The 20466-nt window shown below is 39.4% G+C and overlaps 2 protein-coding genes across 6 annotated transcripts in view; both read right to left on the minus strand.

Annotated features, from left to right (window-relative positions):
* The window catches only part of LOC105196443 (teneurin-a), a 480887-nt gene that overhangs the window by 387029 nt on the left and 73392 nt on the right, over positions 1–20466 (minus strand). The gene's annotated exons all lie outside the window — the stretch shown is intronic.
* Positions 17877–18926, minus strand: LOC120356899 (protein GVQW3-like). Its single transcript, XM_039445761.1, has one exon. It carries the CDS (start codon positions 18924–18926, stop codon positions 17877–17879), a length of 1050 nt encoding a protein of 349 aa, XP_039301695.1.

The following is a 20466-nucleotide window of genomic DNA, read 5'->3' on the forward strand; positions in this document are numbered from 1 at the left end:
TGGCCTAAATTACGATTGGGTACAACGCCATCCTATAGAGGAATAATATTTTGCAAGGAATTATAGCTCCAAAATGTCTTAAAGGAAAATATATTTTGAAATAGACGAAAACTGGGTGAACTTTGATTTATTAACATGGAAATGAATTGAATATAAAATCCTTCTGTGAACTTTTTATTCTTCATATTAATGGTAAAAATATTATTTTAAAAGTTGCAAAATATTAACATATGAAGTTACTGCAACATGAACCATCGCGCGGTGTAAAGTGATGTAACATGGTACTTATTGTAGAAAATGGACAAAAATATTGTGATGTTTTTTTTTTACAATGAAAGATTACATTTTTTTACAAAACTATCTACTACGACTTTATAATGTAATTTATTTACATTTTGTATCACTAAAAAGCATTCTATTTTTTTTCTAAAGCATTAGATTTTTTTGTATTTTTTTTTGCTACCATTTTGATTGTTTTACTTTTTTTGCAGGATTTTTTTTCTAATCCATTCTAGTGGTAAGCTTCCGAAACATAAATGTGTGAACTAAATCACCCGCAATCTCTACAAAATCTCAATTTATGCGATGAGTCATGTAACAATTTCATGCGTAAATATTTTGTGGTTTTTTGTTATTAATATAATAGTAAATACAAATAGTTTACAAAAGGATTTCGTCTTTAATTCATTCTTACGATTATTAATATTAATGAGTCAAAATTTACCGACATTTCGCTTTTTCAAAAACCTTTCTATCCCCCTTTGAAACTAAAAATACATTTTTTAAAGACTTGACCTTTATCTAATAACATGGCACAGGAAGGCAGTAGAACGTGCAGTTGAGTGATGCAAACTCTCGACCGAGATAAAAGTGTCTATCGCGCCTCATTCGCTTATTGTTGAAATGCCAACAAGTTACAAAATGTCGACAATTTACCGCGTACCCTCCTCTGAATGTCGCCGAGCGATGGGACGTATGAAAGAGTGTGCAGGCGGATCGTTCATCGCGCATCTCGTAGGAGAATTGATTTTTCCGGGCGGAAGTGAACGCCAATAAACGAAACACGGCACTCAGTCACTCAGTCGCTCAGCGAAGTTGACCGAGATTCGGCTGGCAAAGCACAATAACTCGCCACATCAGTCCCGGGATTTTGCAGAGCCCGCGCTGCGAGCAACGCGTGCACACACATCTATGTGGCGTTGCTGCAAGCTCTGCGGAGCGTTTTCACGCTCCGATGAATCCTGCAGTCCGATTGAATCGAGATGTTCCCGTGGCCGTGTTCGTTTCCCGGTTTGCGAATTTCCAATAAAAGGTCTACAAGACAGGACTGGGTTATCGTCGAAAGTGAGATGAGATGGCGTAATTATTTAAAATTACGTTCATTCCAGTATAGAAAAAAATTATCTACCTGCGATCGCCTAACGTCTTGATCAATCAAATCCAAAGATTTTCCATTTCAAGGCATGAAGAAAAATTCTTTTTTCGAGAAATCGTCAAAATTCTCTTTACAAAGTGTACTACTAATGCGCAAATAGTGGAAGATATTTGAAATCTGAATTGGAAATTGTACATGTACGTATCTTTTTCATATCAAAATTGGATCACGTTAGAGGCGAATTATTATCGTAATCCTCGCCGAGCTTTTTAATCATTTATCGTACATCCGCATCGTCTGTAATGCTTTCTGTTGCTTTACAACGTAAGCATAAATATTCAGACTGTATTTAATATTTTGCAATATTCCACGAAGCTTATACAACATATTTGCTCTTACTCTTTTACTAATGATAAATTTACAATTATCCAAATTATTCTTAACTTTAATTAAAATTTGTTAAGTATTTTTATGTTACACACATACCTTAGCCGTAAAAACTATATACGTACACAATCCTATTTGTTTATATCATGTGTATGAAATGTGCGTTCCATTTTCTCAATTTCCCCTGTAAAATTTTCCATTTAAATATCATTGCCAATCAACAGTCAAATTTCATCAAAAATAATTGGGTCCATTCATTATTTCTATACGATAAATCGTATTGTGCTCTAGCCCTTTTACATAACTCTGCATTTTAATCCAGCCTTTTCGAGCCACAGCATAAAATTGCTTTTGATTGTATTTCGGAGTTTTTTTTACGCGTTACGCATAAGGTACCTTTATTGGAACAGTTCGTAACAATGATCGAACGATCACGCGATATTACCGCATCTCGCAGTTTTAACGATGGTAGTCTTTAAAAAAAAAAAAAAAGTTTACGCGCTCGCAGGTTCATCGCTCAACGCGCGTAAGGAATAAACGTGCCGCGTATTGATTACGAGCTGGAATTTGGATTTCTTCCGCCGAAAACGCGGGTGACGATCACGGGTGGAAATGTGACTCTCGAAAGGGTCAAACAATAAATTACTCCGGGCGTACCCGGCAGTAAACGGCGCTATTAACTTTCCCGTCGAAACGACAAATCCGTTTAACGCGCGGCTACGCCGACTGCATCGGTAATAAGTTTCATTCGCATCCAGCCCAGCGCCGCGGCACTCGAAGAGACTATTAGTCGTGCGTTTGTTTTACGAATGCAGATACGCAGGTATTATGAGGTGCAGCTGCGCCGCAGGTGCGGAGAGGAAAATACGGTAAATCCGACCGGGATTTTTCGAACTGACGTATACCGGTCGTTATACAAGAACGGTGGCGCGTGTGTGCGTGAAAGTGATACGTGCCTCGCCATGAAAACACGCGCATTCGCATACATATTGTTTATGGGCGGCGAATGAATTTGTACTTTAATTCGGATAAAAACACGCGTCGAAAAACTTTACGATCGCAAAACACCATGAGAGCACACAGACACCGGGATTGTAATCAAAATTTTCCATGTCGCAGTATTATCATAATCGAGTCGTAACGCGTATAAACTCAAAGGCTGACCTCGTAAACAGGATTATCAGCTGCAAAAATCGCGCGCGTTGACCGTGTTGCTAAAAACGTTCCTCGCATTACCGAAAAAGCGTACAACATTTTGACGGATGACATTCGCTATTCAAGGCGCGCGCGATCGCTTTACGTGATCGCGGGGAACTACGGTGGATTAAACGAGAAACACGAGAGAAGCCGACGAATAAGCCGATATAAAGTACGAAAATATATTTTCCAATGGGAAAGTGGTCGATTCGCGCCGTGGCACGAGAAAAAGATGCGAGAGTGGCTGAAAAGCAGAATCGATCAGCTGATACCCTGGGGTGAGCTAAAGTTTCGTTTACCGACCTCCTCGCCGATACACTGCAAATGGCATATCCCCGTGGTACGCATTATATACATATATATAAAATATGTGTGGGTGTGTGTGTGTAATATATTATATATATTTACGAGTGCTACTCTCCCGTACGTCGCGAGAAGCAATATAACTTTCTCACCAATTAATTTCATAGCAACAAACGTGAGCGATTAATTCCAAGTTAAACGGCGCCGGCGCAAATTCGGATGGTAATGAGGTCACGAGATTGCTATGGACTGGCAACGGGGGAGTTACACGCTCACCTCCCAGATCCATATGGTCCTCTCTCGTCCCGCCCTCTTGGATTCTTCGAGTTCTGTACCCTTTTTCCCCCTCTTCCTCCTCCTCCTCCTCCTCTTCCTTCTTCCGTCTTTCCGTTCTTTCTCGGAATAATCTGATTTCAGTCATTGTTAGGAGCTTTTACTTCGGCGTGTTCTCAGATCCGTTCCGGCTTGTTTGGCAACTCACGCAACCCATCTTCAGATTGGGGTGAGCGATCCACTCTGCCGATTTCATTAATCAATATGCAAATTCTTTCGTTTAGCGCTCTGCCGCAAATCGAAAAGAACTGGAAACTTACACTCTCTCCGTAGAAGTTGCGTAATGCGTCGACAGAACTTGCATGCTCCGCAAGTAAGTCGGTGTGCTTTGTTTCGTTCAAATTTCTACGCCGTATTGGAATCTCGCGTCTAATTCACATTGACTTGGCGAACGATTGCGGAGGGCAGTATCTGATTGGCAGTTTGATTTCGATATGAAAGCTACGTGTAAATATAATGAGAGCGCGTCTGAGAATCTCCCACCGGTGCGCTAATAAAAGTTTCAAGGGGATTCTACCGCAGTGGACAGTGGGCGATGGTTCAGCTCGCTCGGAAGCAGCCCTGCGGATGGCATCCTCGGCTACAACTTTCGTGAAGCCCAACCTGAATTATTTGCATGGTACACCTCAAAGCCTTGACCGAGCAGTGCTTACCGTTACTACAACAGAGAAAAAGAAAGGCGAAAAAGGAGGAAAGGCACAAAATTGGATACCTGGATAGAGACGAGGCCAGATAGGAAACTTTATTCTCCGCTCATGGCATCAGCCGGAAAATGTTGGGAATCAAATAATCGTGTTCTTTTCTATCTTAACGGAAAAGCAAAATAGTTGAGCTCGCTGAAAGCACTGCTGTAATTTCGTGATATTTAGTCACCTACGTACACAAATATCTCATCAATGTGTGCGCGCGGGCTTTGTACATTTTATGCGCTCTCCCTTTTGACAACAAATTAAAATGTTGTTCCTGAGATACATAGCTGCAACGGGCTAATACGGTTTCCGTAATATAGCGATGCACCGTTTATTTACAGCCACCTTCGTTTAATTAACATATCCTCAAAATAGACGCATTGTTTGCCGCGTCGTATGTTTGTACATGGTACATTCTCGTACGCGTAGCACTCGAGCACGCACACGCACACACACACACACACGCGCGCGCGCGCGCGCGCCTACGGTTTCCGTAACCCGGTTCTCCCGTCTGTTTGAAATAGCAATGCACCTTCACCGTGTTTTCTGTCTGGCTCCGATTACGAATCCGAGGAGAAAATGAAAGGCGCACGGTGGGGCGCTACTCTTACAAGAAGCCGACCGCCGACAGTTTCCGAAGCGTTTCCTCGACTGTTCCCTACCTACGTCGCCCTATCGTCCTGGATTTTCCAATGGGAGTGTTTTCGAAGCATCACAAATTTGCCTACCATCCCACCTGCCATCTTCTTTCTCCGGCGGGATCGGCGGGATGTAAACGACAGCGTCGCGGAACGAGGTACGGTCTTGTAGAGAAGGTCGGTAGTAGGAATCGGCGAGGAACTTGCGTTTTCAGGAAATTTCCCCGTAGCCCCATGTGCAAATATTTATCGGGAGTATCGGGACCTGCGCGGGTTGCTGTATGCACGTGTGTGATCGTGTTGCCACATTCACATACGCACGCACTCGCATGCACACACACAGAGGCGTGATCGCAGTGCGCGCGGAAGCCGCAGTATGCATCGGGGAGCCGTGTGAATACATGCATAAAAATGTCTGCTTTCGCGTGCCTGCACCCTCGCCCTCGGTATCCTCCCTCCGGACTCCCTCGCCCGACCCACCCTCCCTTTTCGTACCACCTCTCTGTCGCGATTCCTGTGTGCCTGTATGCCGACGTACCACGACGACTACTACGTCGTCGACGTCATCGTCGCGCGTGTGCACGACGCGAAAATGTCTTCGGATCTGGAACGTGCCAGCCGAATGTTAACCTTTCCGGCACGTCGCGGAATGATTACGCTCATGACCTACATCGGCGGGCGGCGGTGCAATCATGTATCTGCGCCGCCACCGGTTCTACCCTCGCGAGAGAGACAGTCGGCGCGGAGGCGCTCTCGCTAAAAGAACTACGAACTTTGTTTTCGGATACCGATTCGTGTGACTTCTCACCGTGGAATTGTTTGTCGGTGCCAAGCACGAGAAGTCACACATAACTTTGGATTATCGTATACGTTCGACCTGAATTTCTTCAAACTGCTTTATTTTTAGTTTCTTGTATATGAACGTCCCGTGGAGATTTCAAATACATGACGAATCGGTATTACAGTCAATGAAACTTAAATTTTGTACATGTAATCTTAAAATATTTTTTAATGAGCTGTCACCGTATCTGTTATCCATTACAACGGGAACACGTATACGTTCGTGCAGATGTTTCTTCCATTTTCGAAGCCATTTTATTTTTATTCTTCCACACCAGCAACAAGTTTCTTTAAAACGTTTCTTATTAAGGAACGATTTTATTGCGTGACTTTTGTGATCGTGAGTCATCGCAATTCGCACGGCCGCTTGCACTCTATGGTGCAAAGTGATTTCTTATCGTGAAATGAGTATGCAGAAATGTAATTTTTCGGCGCAAATTATGGCGTATAGGTAATAAGTGCTCTGAGTAAAAACAATTCCTGGTGCTATGAACGAGTTACATTAACTTTTAATCGCGAAAGCTATTTTCTAAACGCAAGCGGAGTGTATTATTTTTTCAAGAACATTGTTGAATTATTTGCATTATATTATACCGATATAGAATTTACGAAAAATTGTATTACAAAAAATTAATTTCTTGTTCAAAGAAAGTTTATAAAATTTTATACATACAAAAGAATAAATAATAATAAATAAATATAAATATTATTTATTAAATATATGAAGGATACATGTAAAGAAATAATTTAAAATATATATATTTTGTTATTATATATATATATATATTTATGTATAAATATATATATTTATAATATATAATAAAATTTATAATTTATAATATATAATAAAATTTATATATACATATATCTTGGGAAATCAGCTTGAAAACGTCAATGGATTCGCGTTATTCAAATGAGTTAATTCAATAATTATTGCTTGCATCGTGAAAAAGGATTAATGTTACAGACTTCTAATGTGTCTAACTTCTACAATGACAATTACCACTACCGTCAAGTTCGATCGAACGCAACGAGCCGCTACAATGTAATTTTCCACCGACTGCTCTGCCGTGATTTGTTAACCCGCTTATAATGATTACGCCGCATTCCGCGCTAACGAGTCACGCTGACGCACGTGTTACACATATCGAACTGAGAACCAAAAAATGTATTTTTCGCAATATGCTAGAAGCGCTGAATTTCTCTGACTCTTCTACTTCTGCTATTTCTATCTATTCAAGTGTACAATTTCAGATAGGTCATTCTTCATGTCATACACGAATGAAAATAAAGTAGAACTATTGGTTATTTTAAAATTTATAACGATAAAATTTGTGGTAACAGAAAAGTTAAAAACATATTAGCTTTAATGCCAAATAAATTTTCATGTTACATAATTAACCCTTTCTCTACTATCCTGGGTATTTCGTGTCCGATTCTTGTTCGTACAAGTTTCCCACAAGTTCGATGAATTATTAAATTATATTACATTTTATTATTTTCTAAAGTGAAGTTGCCTTTTACAAGGCAACGTGTTCTAGAAAAGCTGATAATATTTTCGTGAATTTTTAGATATTTTTTCAACCAATTTTTTAAACAGGTGAAAAAAATGAACAAATTCGAGATTTCCAAAATGGCAAGGATAAGGCACCGTTTTGAGCATGGTATTGCAAAGGTTAATTTCGAGAATACATAATTTAAAGATCATTATTGAACACTAACGAGAGATGGTAAAAAGGAATCGCGTGCAATCAAGTTTCTCTGAAGGAAAATTGATGCCCTCACACTCGTAGTCACACATACCCTTTAAGAAATTTTCGCAATGAAAATGGAATGTAATGTACGACTGCCGGAGCGTACATAATTCGTAAAATTGACCTGTAATTTTCTATCTTTTCCTAGCTCTTCTCACACGGCCCCGTGATAATTTTCAAATGTTCCGAACTCCGTTCGAAGTATCAGCCAACCGAACGTTCCGCGGGGCCGATATCGACGAAACCACGAAAGCCAATCGTATCGTCGGTAACAGCAGTACCGGCGAACTTTTGAAATGACACATGCACTCGTATTCGAGACACGTGACTCACATGTATGGGACAACTATTGAGAAACGATCCACGCGCTTAGCGTATTGACCTACTTCTCGATATGAATCTTGCCGCACTCCGACGACGGCCGAAAGTCGTCGCTCGGTCACGTTGGTTTGCCTAGCGACGAGCAAACTCGCGCAATAAAGCAGAGAGAATCGTTCTCCGATACATCAATGACGATGATGCATTGTACGTTAGAGTGTTTCTCGCTCGGAACGAGATGAGCCATCGTGAACTACTTCCGCGCTTTACGCGCCACTGAAATTGCGCGCCATTGAACGTTCAATCTTCTTTAATTGTCACACTTCGCGCTTCAAATTCGCACTGTTGCGAAAAATGCAGTTAAACTACACGAAAACTCGCTTGTTTCGCCGTATGACAGTTCCCGTTTCTCGAAACAATTTTAAAAATTGATGTCGCCTATACATAACGTTTTACAACTGCACGCGTCGCTTTCAAATCACTTTCGGATATTACGGAAAGTAAGAAATCGCTATAATGAGATACGGCATTCTCACTTGTAAATTTATGCGCGACAGAAACACGGGAGATTTTGTTAACAACCACAATTACAAGCCACGAATAAATATAAGGCAAGACTCTCTTGCCACAGGTGTCCCTCATGTGGTTTAACATTTAATACTCCAAGCCCTTCAATTAGCGGCGCACCCGGAGGGTTAATATTAAGCGCGTAACTATATTCTTCCTAAAGCCCAGAAAGCTGCCCTGTTTGAATACTTGGCCTGTTAAGACGTAGCAAGTTAATGCGCAGAAATTAATTAAGTGCTCTAATGTTTGGTAAAGCAGCCGTTCAGGAAAGATATGGTTATTCGCAATGATGTTTGGGAGCCTGGCTGACACGAACACTCCATCAATGTCAGCTCGTAAGGAAATAGGGATTTATATTCATGAACTGTTTACTTCCGTTGCTTCCATGATGCAAGTTTATCAATGTGAGTGTCCATATAAAGAGTTACAAATATATAACGCATGTTTTGCAGCTGACAAATTAGCTAATCTCGTTTATTTTCATTCTGGGTTATAAATTTGTCTCAAATAAAAACATATAATTTTAAACACATTTTCTTCTACGTTTTTTTTTTTTTTTTACCGCTCGTGACAGACATGAAGACAGTTTTTGTACAAAAATCGAGCTTCTTTATCATCGTGAAATAAGTTTGCATAAAATTTTCTAAAGAATCTCACGAAAGAAAAGAATGTTGTTCCCTTATAAGAATATTTTACATTGTTATCTCAATTTACTTGATTATATAATTAATAGGCAAATTCTCCTCATAAATTTTAATCGTTAATTAATTAATAATAAATTAATAACGCCGACTCTGAAATAACTTGGAATAGCGGTAAGAATTCAAGAGATTAAGCAAAAGTACGCAACACGAATCCTACATGTTCAATTAGTCGAAAGTTTCGGATTATTTGGCAACGACGCTTCGCAAATTAGTATTGTTATTCGAGTTGCGTGGAGCTTTGGCTCCGTTGCAATAGAATGCATTTGCTCTGCCTCGCTTTGCCTCTGCCGACCCTACTTTCTGGAACGAGGGTTGCAGCGGGATTAAAGCGCATCGAGGAATCATATCTGTGTAGCGGGTAGATGTAGTCCTATTGTACAGTATCACATTGAGTATACGGCATTGTGACTTGGCTCAAACCGTTTGTTTTGGCCCACAAGTCGCTGGAACCGTGGTGATAAACGTGTACCCATATAAGTCAATTCAAAGTTTCGGCTTGCCGACTAACAAGGAAGTACACGGTATACTTCCATTTGTCGTAAACTCGACGAGATTACAATAAACAAATGTCACACCGCATTTGAAATCAGTTGTACAAAAGTCGCTCGTATATTTATTCGAACGGATGTATTATTCAGATTTTTAATTTTGCTCTTGCATATATGCAAAATAATTCATAATACAACGCTGGAGCAATGCATTAATATGAATGTACTTGTTGCATTAGAATTAGAGGAGAGAGAATTATGGATTTTTAGAGCACTTTTCCAAAATAAATCTAGATTTTCAATCAAGTGAAACCGGCGTATGAATAATTGCCGGGACAATTTCAATCTAAATGTTTGTTTTTCTTCTTGTAAGGCGTGAAACAACAAGTGAAAAGCAATATATCTTATCATTACGTGTCATTTGCGCATCGCCTTTTTTTTTATTCAGCATGCCATTATTTAATGAAACACAGCCGTAATGGCGAAATCGATGTTTTCCATATAGAGAATTTATTCCAATATTTGAAGGAAACTGCAAAATCTGTAATTTAAATCTCGTTCAATCTTTTTAATTGCGCGTACTGCTTTTAATAATGCTTTAAACGAGAATATTGGAAATCGTTTTAAACGATGTTGCGTACCCCTCGGTTTTCATCCATACTTTTGCATGGGAAGCAACCACGACGCGGCACGTTTCGAGGCCGCTCTGGCTGTTTAGTTCTTCATCTTTTTCCCTCGGCTACCACTTCACCTCTAAACTCTTGACACAGTCAAGATGCAATCGATAACCCTTGATATTTTATTCACAAACATTTTAATTTCCTGAGCTCCTCAACCGTGCGCCTCGGATGCGCCCCGCTTTGAAAATGCGTAAATATGAGAAACTAACGGAAAAAGAAAATTGAGAAATCGTCCATTGAGATTCGTTCGTAGAAATTTATTTCACCCCGCGGAACATTTTCACAGCGGCTGGCAATCAAATCTCACGTCGCGAAGAATGTTTCTTCTCGCACGGAATTTTGTAGGGAGGGAAAAAAAGAGTCGCATCTTCGAATTCTTTTCGCTACGTCGATAATATACGTTCGTTGCGATGGATGTCACTCCTGCCCTTCCTATTTTTTGTTTTTTTTTTGCGACACAGTGCAATCTCTTTCTTCCTTTTTCCCTACCCCTCCACCCCTTTTTTAATGTTACTTCAGCCCGTTTGCGCGGCGACCGACGAATGATTGTTTCACTAAAAGACTGGGGAAAACGCCATTTTCACAGAGTCAATGCGTGTCACCTGTCATCGCGTGCGGGCAGTCACGCGGCAGACACTCGCGCAGCGGAATGGCTGCCACTCAAGCAAAGCGATTTACTTGGTCGGTGGCTGGTGTGGTGTCGCATCGGGTCCTCATTTTCCGTCAAGCGTTTTCGCTCCCGCCTCGCCTCCAGCGACGGCCAAGTTCCATACGCTTTACCCGCTATCCGGCCAACACACGGCGCGCACGCGTTTTATGCAATTTTCATTATAAACGGAAACGAAGTGAAATGGATCGTCTGGCGACACGTATTTATTGCGGAGTGGCTGCCTTTGAGCGGGAGCACGCGCTCAGTTGCGAGAAAAAGGAATGCGCGGGGTTCCGGTTGGCTTGTACAAACAAAGGGAACGCCGGGCGCAAAGCGATACGCTCGCTACGTCGCATATATGTCGCATCCTTCGATGCTCGACATATTGAGCTACTTCTTTGTACCTTGTCTATCGAGAGATTCAAATTTTCTTTGCGACGTGACGTGCACGCGTATCGGCATTGCGCGAAGTAGAAGAATAACTCTCGTCTGCGTCAATTCGATTGCGTTGAGTTCAAGGGGGGAGGGGGGGGGAGGACTATCGAGAGATTATCCGAAAATTATGTCGCAAACTCGCGAAAGAGATTCGTTCTTCGATGCATTAAACGACCGAATTATTATAAAGATCTCGTGGAGCATTAAATACGCGGCTATGTAGTATATCGCGATTAAGTTTCACAGAGGACACGTAAGCTATGCTTCATGCAAGGCAAAACGTAAATATTTAAATAGATGTAATATCCCGGAGTAGACATGAAGGATATGTAGCGAAACGAGTTTTGATACTAAAGTGACTAAAATATGGTCGCTATATGTCGTTTCCGTGCGCCGAGTAAGGTTTTACATTTAGCCATATATGAGTGTATCAAAGTATATGGAAGTCACAGGTTTCATTCGCAAATTAATATTTTCTGATGGAATTATTGCCTGTTATCCTGCATAAGCTGTTCTATACATCAAGGGCGCAATTTTATTAAAATTAATATTGCGTAAAACGCATATTTTCTTCTACGTTAACGAATGATATCATTTGCGGATAATGGTAATACAAACTTGCTGCGCGATTCATTAAAGTATATCGATATAATATGTTATAATTCTAATGCAATGAGGCACAAAGTCGAAGGTAATTTTTTACAAGAATGACTGATCCAATTTTGGCATATAGAAGAGAGTTGCCGATTGCATATTGCTCCAATTATTATATTTCCCATTTGGTACTGATTTGTACGCAAATAAACGTTGTAGGTTGATGTTTCAGGTTCATCTATTATTACAATAATAGGTGTAACCTTTCACCAATAACTATAATTTAGGCGACCGTTCGTCTAAATCGTTCCAGTGAATCTTTTAAATCATATCGCTTTTTAAAGTATCAAATTTATTAATTAAAATAATTAAAGGTATAAAGAATTATTAACCAATATTTATTTTATTAATAATCTATTGAAGATAAAGATCCAACATTTAATAATTAATAAATAACAATAATGAAAAGGTAACAACGTCGAAATAAAATTGGTTTGAATTTATTCTTGCAGTTGATATATTTGTATTCAATTATCAGTTTTACTATTACCATTTATTACTCTTACATTAATATCATTTATTGTAAAATTTGTGATAATACGATTTAGGAGATTTGATACATTTTATAAAAATATCGATTTAATTTTCGTAATAACTGCAAATATACAATGAATGTAAAATATTCTACAATAATAAATTGTTTTTTATGTAGAAAATGTAGAATTTAATATAAAATTGCATGATTACATTATTACCAGCTACAAAATTGATCAAAAATTAACATCAGTTATTAACATTAGCTATTAATTTTTTTCAAGTGTTATTTGCACGTGCAAAACAAGATAGCTTAGTAAATTTTCACTTATATAACTCATTTTTGCTTTTCTCTATATTTTTGTCACTAAATGCTACTTATATTAAGTAAAAAAAATGGTGATAAGATATGATTTAAGCTACTGGTATGCATTCAGCAATTCTCCTCTATAAGTTCTCGTGCAATTCTGTGGGTAACGATTTACATAAGCCAGAATATTATTTGCAATAAAAGAAAATAGTCGCAGTACTCTTTGCAGCGAGCGTTGCTAATACTTTTATCAATTGTTGCTCGACGACGAAATGAATAGAAACTTAATCCAATCCGTTTTTATTGAGTCATCGGCGCGTAACGCGCGAACGGTCCGTTAAATTTACATTGTCTGTGTGACGGCATGTAATTACGTTGCCCCGCATCCGAGTAGGAGAGACGGAGCTCTTTGTCTCGAAGTACGAAGAAACGTTGAGACACGGCGAGCGGCGCGAGAAATTTAGTGGGCGTTTAATGCGGTCACTGGGTAAAATTAAAAAAATGCTTTACATTGTAATGGAACCTTAATATCAATTTATGAGGAGCGAACTAGGATAGCATAATCTCTAGTTATACTACCGCATACGGTCTACCTAAGGGGCTTACAGTTGCCTCACTTTATTACTGATATATGCGTGTACACGATCAGGCTATTGTTAGCGCTGTTATAGGCAGGCCGAACAGTTTCCCTAAGCATGTGCTAACTACACTTCATCCATTTTACCTAACCGAACGCGATACCGCGGAAAACCCCTGATATTTATTCCTGCCATCGCCCGTGGTTTTAACGGTGTTACGGTTCGCTGCGAGACGCTAAAGCTTTTTAATGCTTCTTAATGGCGTTCTGTTCTCGCGCTTGTTGTGCGACTACTTGGTAATGTTTAGCATTGAATTCCGATGGTGAAAATGGAATCGAGCCCCTGTAATGATACAAAGCTGCTTATTCGTCGGCACGGAGCGTCGGTTATTATTTCTTATTTCGCGACGCGGTTAGGGAGGGAGGGAGGGAGGGAGGGCAAGAGCGAACGTAATATGTTGTCGCTGCATGTAGGATAATATTTTAAAAACACCACGTTGCGCGCCACCCCTTTGTGCATTTATCGCGAATGGAAAAGCGTTCTATCGGGCGCGCACATCGAGCAGCGTTTCATGCCCGGTGATAATACCCGGCTAATTCGAAAGCATCGATCGCCTTTTAATATCGCGAATGGTCACGCGAAGATACTAATATGAACATAATCCCGGCTGCTGCTGTGACGGCAGCCTCGCACGAAATTAAAAATAAACCGCGCCGTGTTTTTCGTGCGGCGACACCCTCATAATATAAAGCCCGGCGCAACGACACGACACGTATTCAAGTTTTAACAGAAGGCACAATTGCGAACAATGGAATTACATATCTCGCCTCTGGTTAGTACCTGCATTGCACGTGCGGGACACATACATTTACATTGTTAATAGATACGCTATATGGCGAAGCGCGTATATACGCAGTCATTTCTCCGCCTAAATTTGCGATTCCATTTTAGTTATTCTTTCTCACGCCGGACTTGTTCAATGTAGGCCACTTTTCGATTCGCGGTGACGCACGGGCACGAGGGCAATAATGAAATTAACATTCTGAAGAAAGCAATTATCTAAAAGCTTTTATTCTAAAGGCTATTATAATCAATTTAACATATAATTACTCGATTATTGCAGAGTAGCAATATTATTGATATTTCGTTAATATACTATAAAATTACATTATTAAATGTAGAAAGAGTTGTTGTATAATTTGTACATTTTGCTTAAAATATACGCTCAATTTGTGTGTGTATGTGTGTGTGTGTTATGAATTTTTTAAATAAGAATTTATTTGGAGCAAAATATACCGTATATGCGTATAAATTTTCTCTAAGTAAAATATTAAAATTTTGCACTCAATAATTCATGCTGATACTGATCATCGTAAAACGTAATCTCGAAACCGCACGCTTTTAGAGATCGAACAATTTATATTTCACAGACGAAAGACTTAGCGGAGACCTCCATATTGAAACTGGCATCTGTGCATGCGACGTAAAACCCGAATTTTATTCGTACTCGGGCAGGTTCATATACATACATGTATACTGAATAAACTACACGTGTATCTTCTATACATATATATATATGTTACACGTATGTATAGAAATAGCATATACATGTACATATGGGTACATAACATCTACATGGCTTGTCTTCAAAGAAAGCACTGTTGGAGAGTCTGTATTAGAATTTTTCCATATGCATATTTTTATATTACATGTAACATTACATATTACCCCGGTATAAAAAAAGTGACGTCAATTTAACAAGCTGAACGAATGAGACAAGAATCGTTAGTGTTTTCTGTCAATTTCTGTTTTCTCTATTTTGCTATCTGATCAATCACCCAGGAAAGACTGGAAAGGCGTGCAAAAGAGAATAATATAGTTCACTTGCACGTACTCGCAATAATTATCAATCCGCCGTAAACGTAACGTATAAAACATTTGAGTAATACGGGATATTCTTATTTGAGCTAATTCCAATTACACAGCACGCTCCGCTCGCCCCGCCACTTTTTCATGTTCACCTAGAGTAAATGGCGGAAAGAGAGAACGCGGAGAAACGGTCTGAAATTGTTGGAGGGTTGGCGTACAGATAAAAATGTCACACTTGTATCTCCGGGGAGTAAGTGAACCCGCGAATAACCAAGTGAGATGTAGATAGAAAGGACGTAGGTATAACAGGGAATACCCGCGTGTTGCTCAAGAAAACTGTACACGTTCTTTGCGTCAGCGTTCACATCAGTGTTAGCTTTTATCCTTCATCCATCTCGGAGCATGGTCTTTCATGACCTTTTGATCCAGCAGTTATTTGCAAAAATGCAAACGGGTTACTTCGTTCGGTTACTCTGTTATCAGACTGTATTCTTTTTCCAGTTAATCAAACTCATCTGACATTTGATTCCTTTTGATCGCAGAACGGCTTACTTGCCTATAACAAATTGTATAAATTGACGTTCTATGAGTTTGTTAATCATTATTTAGTGTGCTAAAGATTTCTGGAATCATTATTTTATTAAGAATTTAAAAACGTAATGACGTAATAAGTAAATCTCTCCTGAATTATCTCTCTGCTAGAGTTTTTGCTAGCTTCCATCAATAATTACATTCGTTTAGTGATGTTTCAATTAACGGTGGACATCTTTCCTATTTTACTCTTTTACATGTCGATCATTAAAATTCCTGTCGTGTAAAAAAGCACATCTCTTTTAAAGATTGATGTGATCGAATAATTCTGTGCATCTTTCGCGTTAGAATTATAATTGTGTGTAATATAACGCCTTTATTAAAATCTAAAGTGTATATCCGCTATGGATGAGTTTTAACTAGCAAAGTTAGAATCCACATAGTGCTCGAAGTAGAACTAATTCCAAAATCGAAGTTTAGCAGTTCGTGAGAGAATTCATTAAAATAAACTATCTCAGGATATTAATACAACGTTATTGCGGTTCGCGTAACAACTTTGATATATATAACTTGAAGCGTGTATTAATTAAGCACATTATGCACCATCTAATAACAATCTCGATGAGAATATCTAATATTTTCACATCAGAGCAATTTCTAAAATATATAAAAGCAGTTCCGTACTGTTCTCGTTAAACATAATATTTTCGCGTACAGCAAAATACTTATAATACTTCACATTTGTCGATACTAATTACGATTTGATGATAAGTTGCGCAAAAAGAAAGCGACAGGTTGTGCGAAAAATTGTGCGAAAGAAAGAAGCACAAGCGGCAAGTGAAAAGTCTGTACGTGAAAGAAACAGGCACGAAGCTAACGTAGGAGCTTTCATGTCGAACGTTTCCACGCTCGCTTGGCTTTCGAAGAAGCTGAATCGCGTGTCAGAAGCGCACCCCTCGCCTCGCCACCACTTTTCACCTACGTAACCCCGTGTACGGTTATACCACCCACGAGTATACCTCCTATCAGGTGTATTACTGTTCGTGAAAGGTATAATTATCGATAATACCCGAGAAACTAGATACCATCGTACACGTTAGTCTTAAAGAGCTTTTCAATTTTTACTTGCGTAAAATATAGAGCACGATAATAATACCAGCTTGACGTGAGAACGCTGAAATCAGAGAATATGTTTTGTAGTGCTTTTATACACACATACATAGATGTTAAAATCTGTAACGAGATATATATAGTACTCTTTTTGAATGCGATATTGTAATCTTTTCCTCCTAGAATAGAAATGTTTGTGTGTGTGTGTGTGTGTGTGTGTGGTGTGTTATGTTAAAATCTTGTAAAATGGAAATGCTTTTTAATTAACTTAATTTTTAATAGGCCATTTTTAGGTCTGTCCTGAAAACTGTATTAACATTTCAAAAGATATCAAAATAATTTAATTAAGTTTAAAAATGTGTTTTTGCTTAAAAATACTAGTACTTTTCAAATAGTGCAATGTAACACAAATAATATATATATCTATGCTTTTATATTATATATAAATAATAATTTTAAATATACCGACAATAAAACTCATTACTCTTCATGATACACTTTCCCGAATATGAATTTTAGCCTATGAATACGCAAGGCGCATTGGTTGCGTACCTATTTCGCAGAAATATTCTCTGGAGGCCTTTAAATATAAACTGATTAACTGCCGCTCGAATAGGCCATTTGTAACAAGCGCAATAATATCGCAGCCAGGCTGGATCTCGTATCGAACGCGCTGCCTATTACCAGGTACGATCACGTCCCAATATCTCCTTCGGTGTCGCAGCACGTGTGGTTAATTACTCGGAGAGTGGTGTAACATGTCGCATAACACAGCAACTTTGTGTAATGACTTATTTGTCACTGTCATTAAATTCTATTGAATTTTTTTTTAATATTGCAAAAAATTCGATAGAATTTAATGACAGTGACAAATAAGTCATTACACAAAGTTGCTGTGTATATATATATATATATATATATACATGGTGCGTTCCATAAGTAATGCGACCAAATTCATAAAAAACTATTTATTGAATATATTTGTACCAATGGTTAGAAATCTTCAAAATAGCACCCTCCCGCATCGATACATTTTTGGAGGCGATGCTTCCAGGCCTGGAAGGCATCCTGAAAGGCCTTCTCCGGGATGTCCTTTAGAGCCGATGTCACATGTGCCTGGATGTTTGTAATTGTGCCCCAATGTTTTCCTTTCAGGCCTTGTTTTAAACGAGGAAACAAAAAAAAGTCTGCGGGTGCCAGGTCGGGACTGTAGGGAGGCTGGGAAACCAATGGGGTGTGGGTCTTGGCCAGGAAATCGTTGACAACGAAGGCGCTGTGGCTTGGCGCGTTGTCATGATGCAGCTTCCACGCGTTCTTGATGTCGCTTCGGCAACGTGTGACCCTTTTTTTCAATTTTTTTAGCACTTCCAAGTAGAAAGCTGCGTTCACAGTGGTCCCTGTAGGTACGAATTCATGGTGAACAATGCCTCTGACGTCAAAGAAGACAATGAGCATGGTTTTGATTCTGGATTTGCTCATGCGTGCCTTCTTGGGGCGGGGCGACGATGGAGTGTGCCACTCTGAACTCTGTCTTTTTGTCTCCGGGTCGTACTCAAAAATCCACGACTCATCACCGGTGATAACTGAGTTTAAAAAATTAGGATCATTTTCACACATTTCCAAGAGTTCTTGGCATCGAAGCACTCGCATGTTCTTTTGTTCGTCGGTCAACACTTTAGGGACCAGTTTGGCGCACACCTTTTTCATGTTTAAATCGTCGGTTACAATACGAAAAACTGTTGTTTTCGTAATGTTAAGAGTTTCTGCTATCAATTGAAGGCTCAACCGTCTGTCAAAATTTAAACAATCACGCACACGCGTCACATTTTCGTCAATTCGGGAGGTTGATGGACGTCCAATGCGGGGTTCGTCGGTGACTTCCTCTCGGCCCTCCTTGAACGACTTGTGCCATCGGAAAACTTGTGATTTTGACAAGCAATCACTCCCAAAGGCCTGCTGAATTAATGGCAACGTTTCGGTGGCGGACTTTCCAAGTTTAACGCAGAATTTGATAGCGTAACGTTGCTCCACAGTACGATCCATCGCGCCGTGTTACGTTAACCTCAAACGCGGTTCACGGGAATGCACGTCCTGACTCTCCTGCTGCTCGGAAGCGACCGAGACCGGACGCATTTTGAAGCTAACACTCCCCTCCACCTTTCCCAACAGGTTAGAACACGCTGCGGTGTATCGTCGCGTCAGGAAAAAATTGGTCGCATTACTTATGGAACGCACCATGTATATATATATATATGACGTCAAATCAATAATATATTTATTACATGCACACAGTTTGTAATTCGGGAACGTCTATCACGCTGTACTTAAGCATCTTATTTTATACATAATCGATATTTAAATCCGACACGGATTTCATCCATATTATAAAAGTTCGACTAAACTCGTTACGCGCGCAAACTCATAATCTCATTACAAATGACGGAAATTTTTCCGCGTTTATTCCTTTCATCGCGATATGAATTTTAAAATTATTTCTCTAGTACCGTATTACTCTCGACCTTGATATCATTATGCAGGCTCATTTTCTCGTCGGATTAATTACGTGCGTCCGCTCGCGAGTCAGTTTATATGCGGAAACGGCAGATCCGTTGGAGATCAATCGCAAGTTCGCATACCTGCGGCCACTCGGTTCAATTACAGAGAATTCCGTGAGTAAATGACTCTTATCGGATTATATCGAATCAGACAAGCTCGGCAATTATTTTATTTCGCAATTTATATTTTGACAATATTCTCACCGCCCGCGATATGAAATTCATCTGATTACTCAACGGTATTTATAAATCCTTGCAGAGTGCCTATAAATACCAATGCCGTGTGAGATTACGTCGAAAATTTTTCGCGTACAGTCGTCATCACGTAAATTCGCTTCTGCGAAACTTGCGATTTACCGAATCTATTTATAATTTTCTTTTTTTTTTACACGGAACTATTTGGAGTGACGCAATCGTCATAACGTCTCACATGAAGCGTATTATGCAAACGTTAGAAATATTCTATTTTTAAATAGTTTTGAACGATCGACCTTTGCTATACCCGCCGTAGCGTGTTAACCGATGGTTAACGCGTGCCCGTATCTCAATAACGTATCTGACGAGTACAGAGTTCTATTCTTGGGAGCTTTTGCATTCGTAGATAGAGAGCAAAAGAAACCGCGATCGTGCATAAAAAATTACTTCTGAAACCATATATTCAGCTTTACTTACAGATACTATTTAAAAGATAAAAACTGTTTGCCAAGGGGGGGAAAAAAAATGCGGTTGTTTCAAATGCCAGGATGTATGATTAATTAAAAGCTCGATGCTAGAGCGCACATCAAACTACTGAACTGGATTAAAGCTATACGTTCTGCTACCATCGCATGCTAGCGTTGCATGCCATTCGTAACGTCATAAGAAGCCGGTAACATTAAAAATAGCTGCTCAATGGAGATTATGTTGGGCTAATCGTTCATCATAATTTCATTTACCTGCACTTCCTAATGATACTGTAGATATACACGCAAATACTAAAATACTTATGTATATTAAGACAACAATTTTTACAAATTTTACAGTAGACG

The sequence above is a fragment of the Solenopsis invicta genome, chromosome 2 (assembly GCF_016802725.1).
Source record: "Solenopsis invicta isolate M01_SB chromosome 2, UNIL_Sinv_3.0, whole genome shotgun sequence".
NCBI classification, from domain to species: domain Eukaryota; kingdom Metazoa; phylum Arthropoda; class Insecta; order Hymenoptera; family Formicidae; genus Solenopsis; species Solenopsis invicta.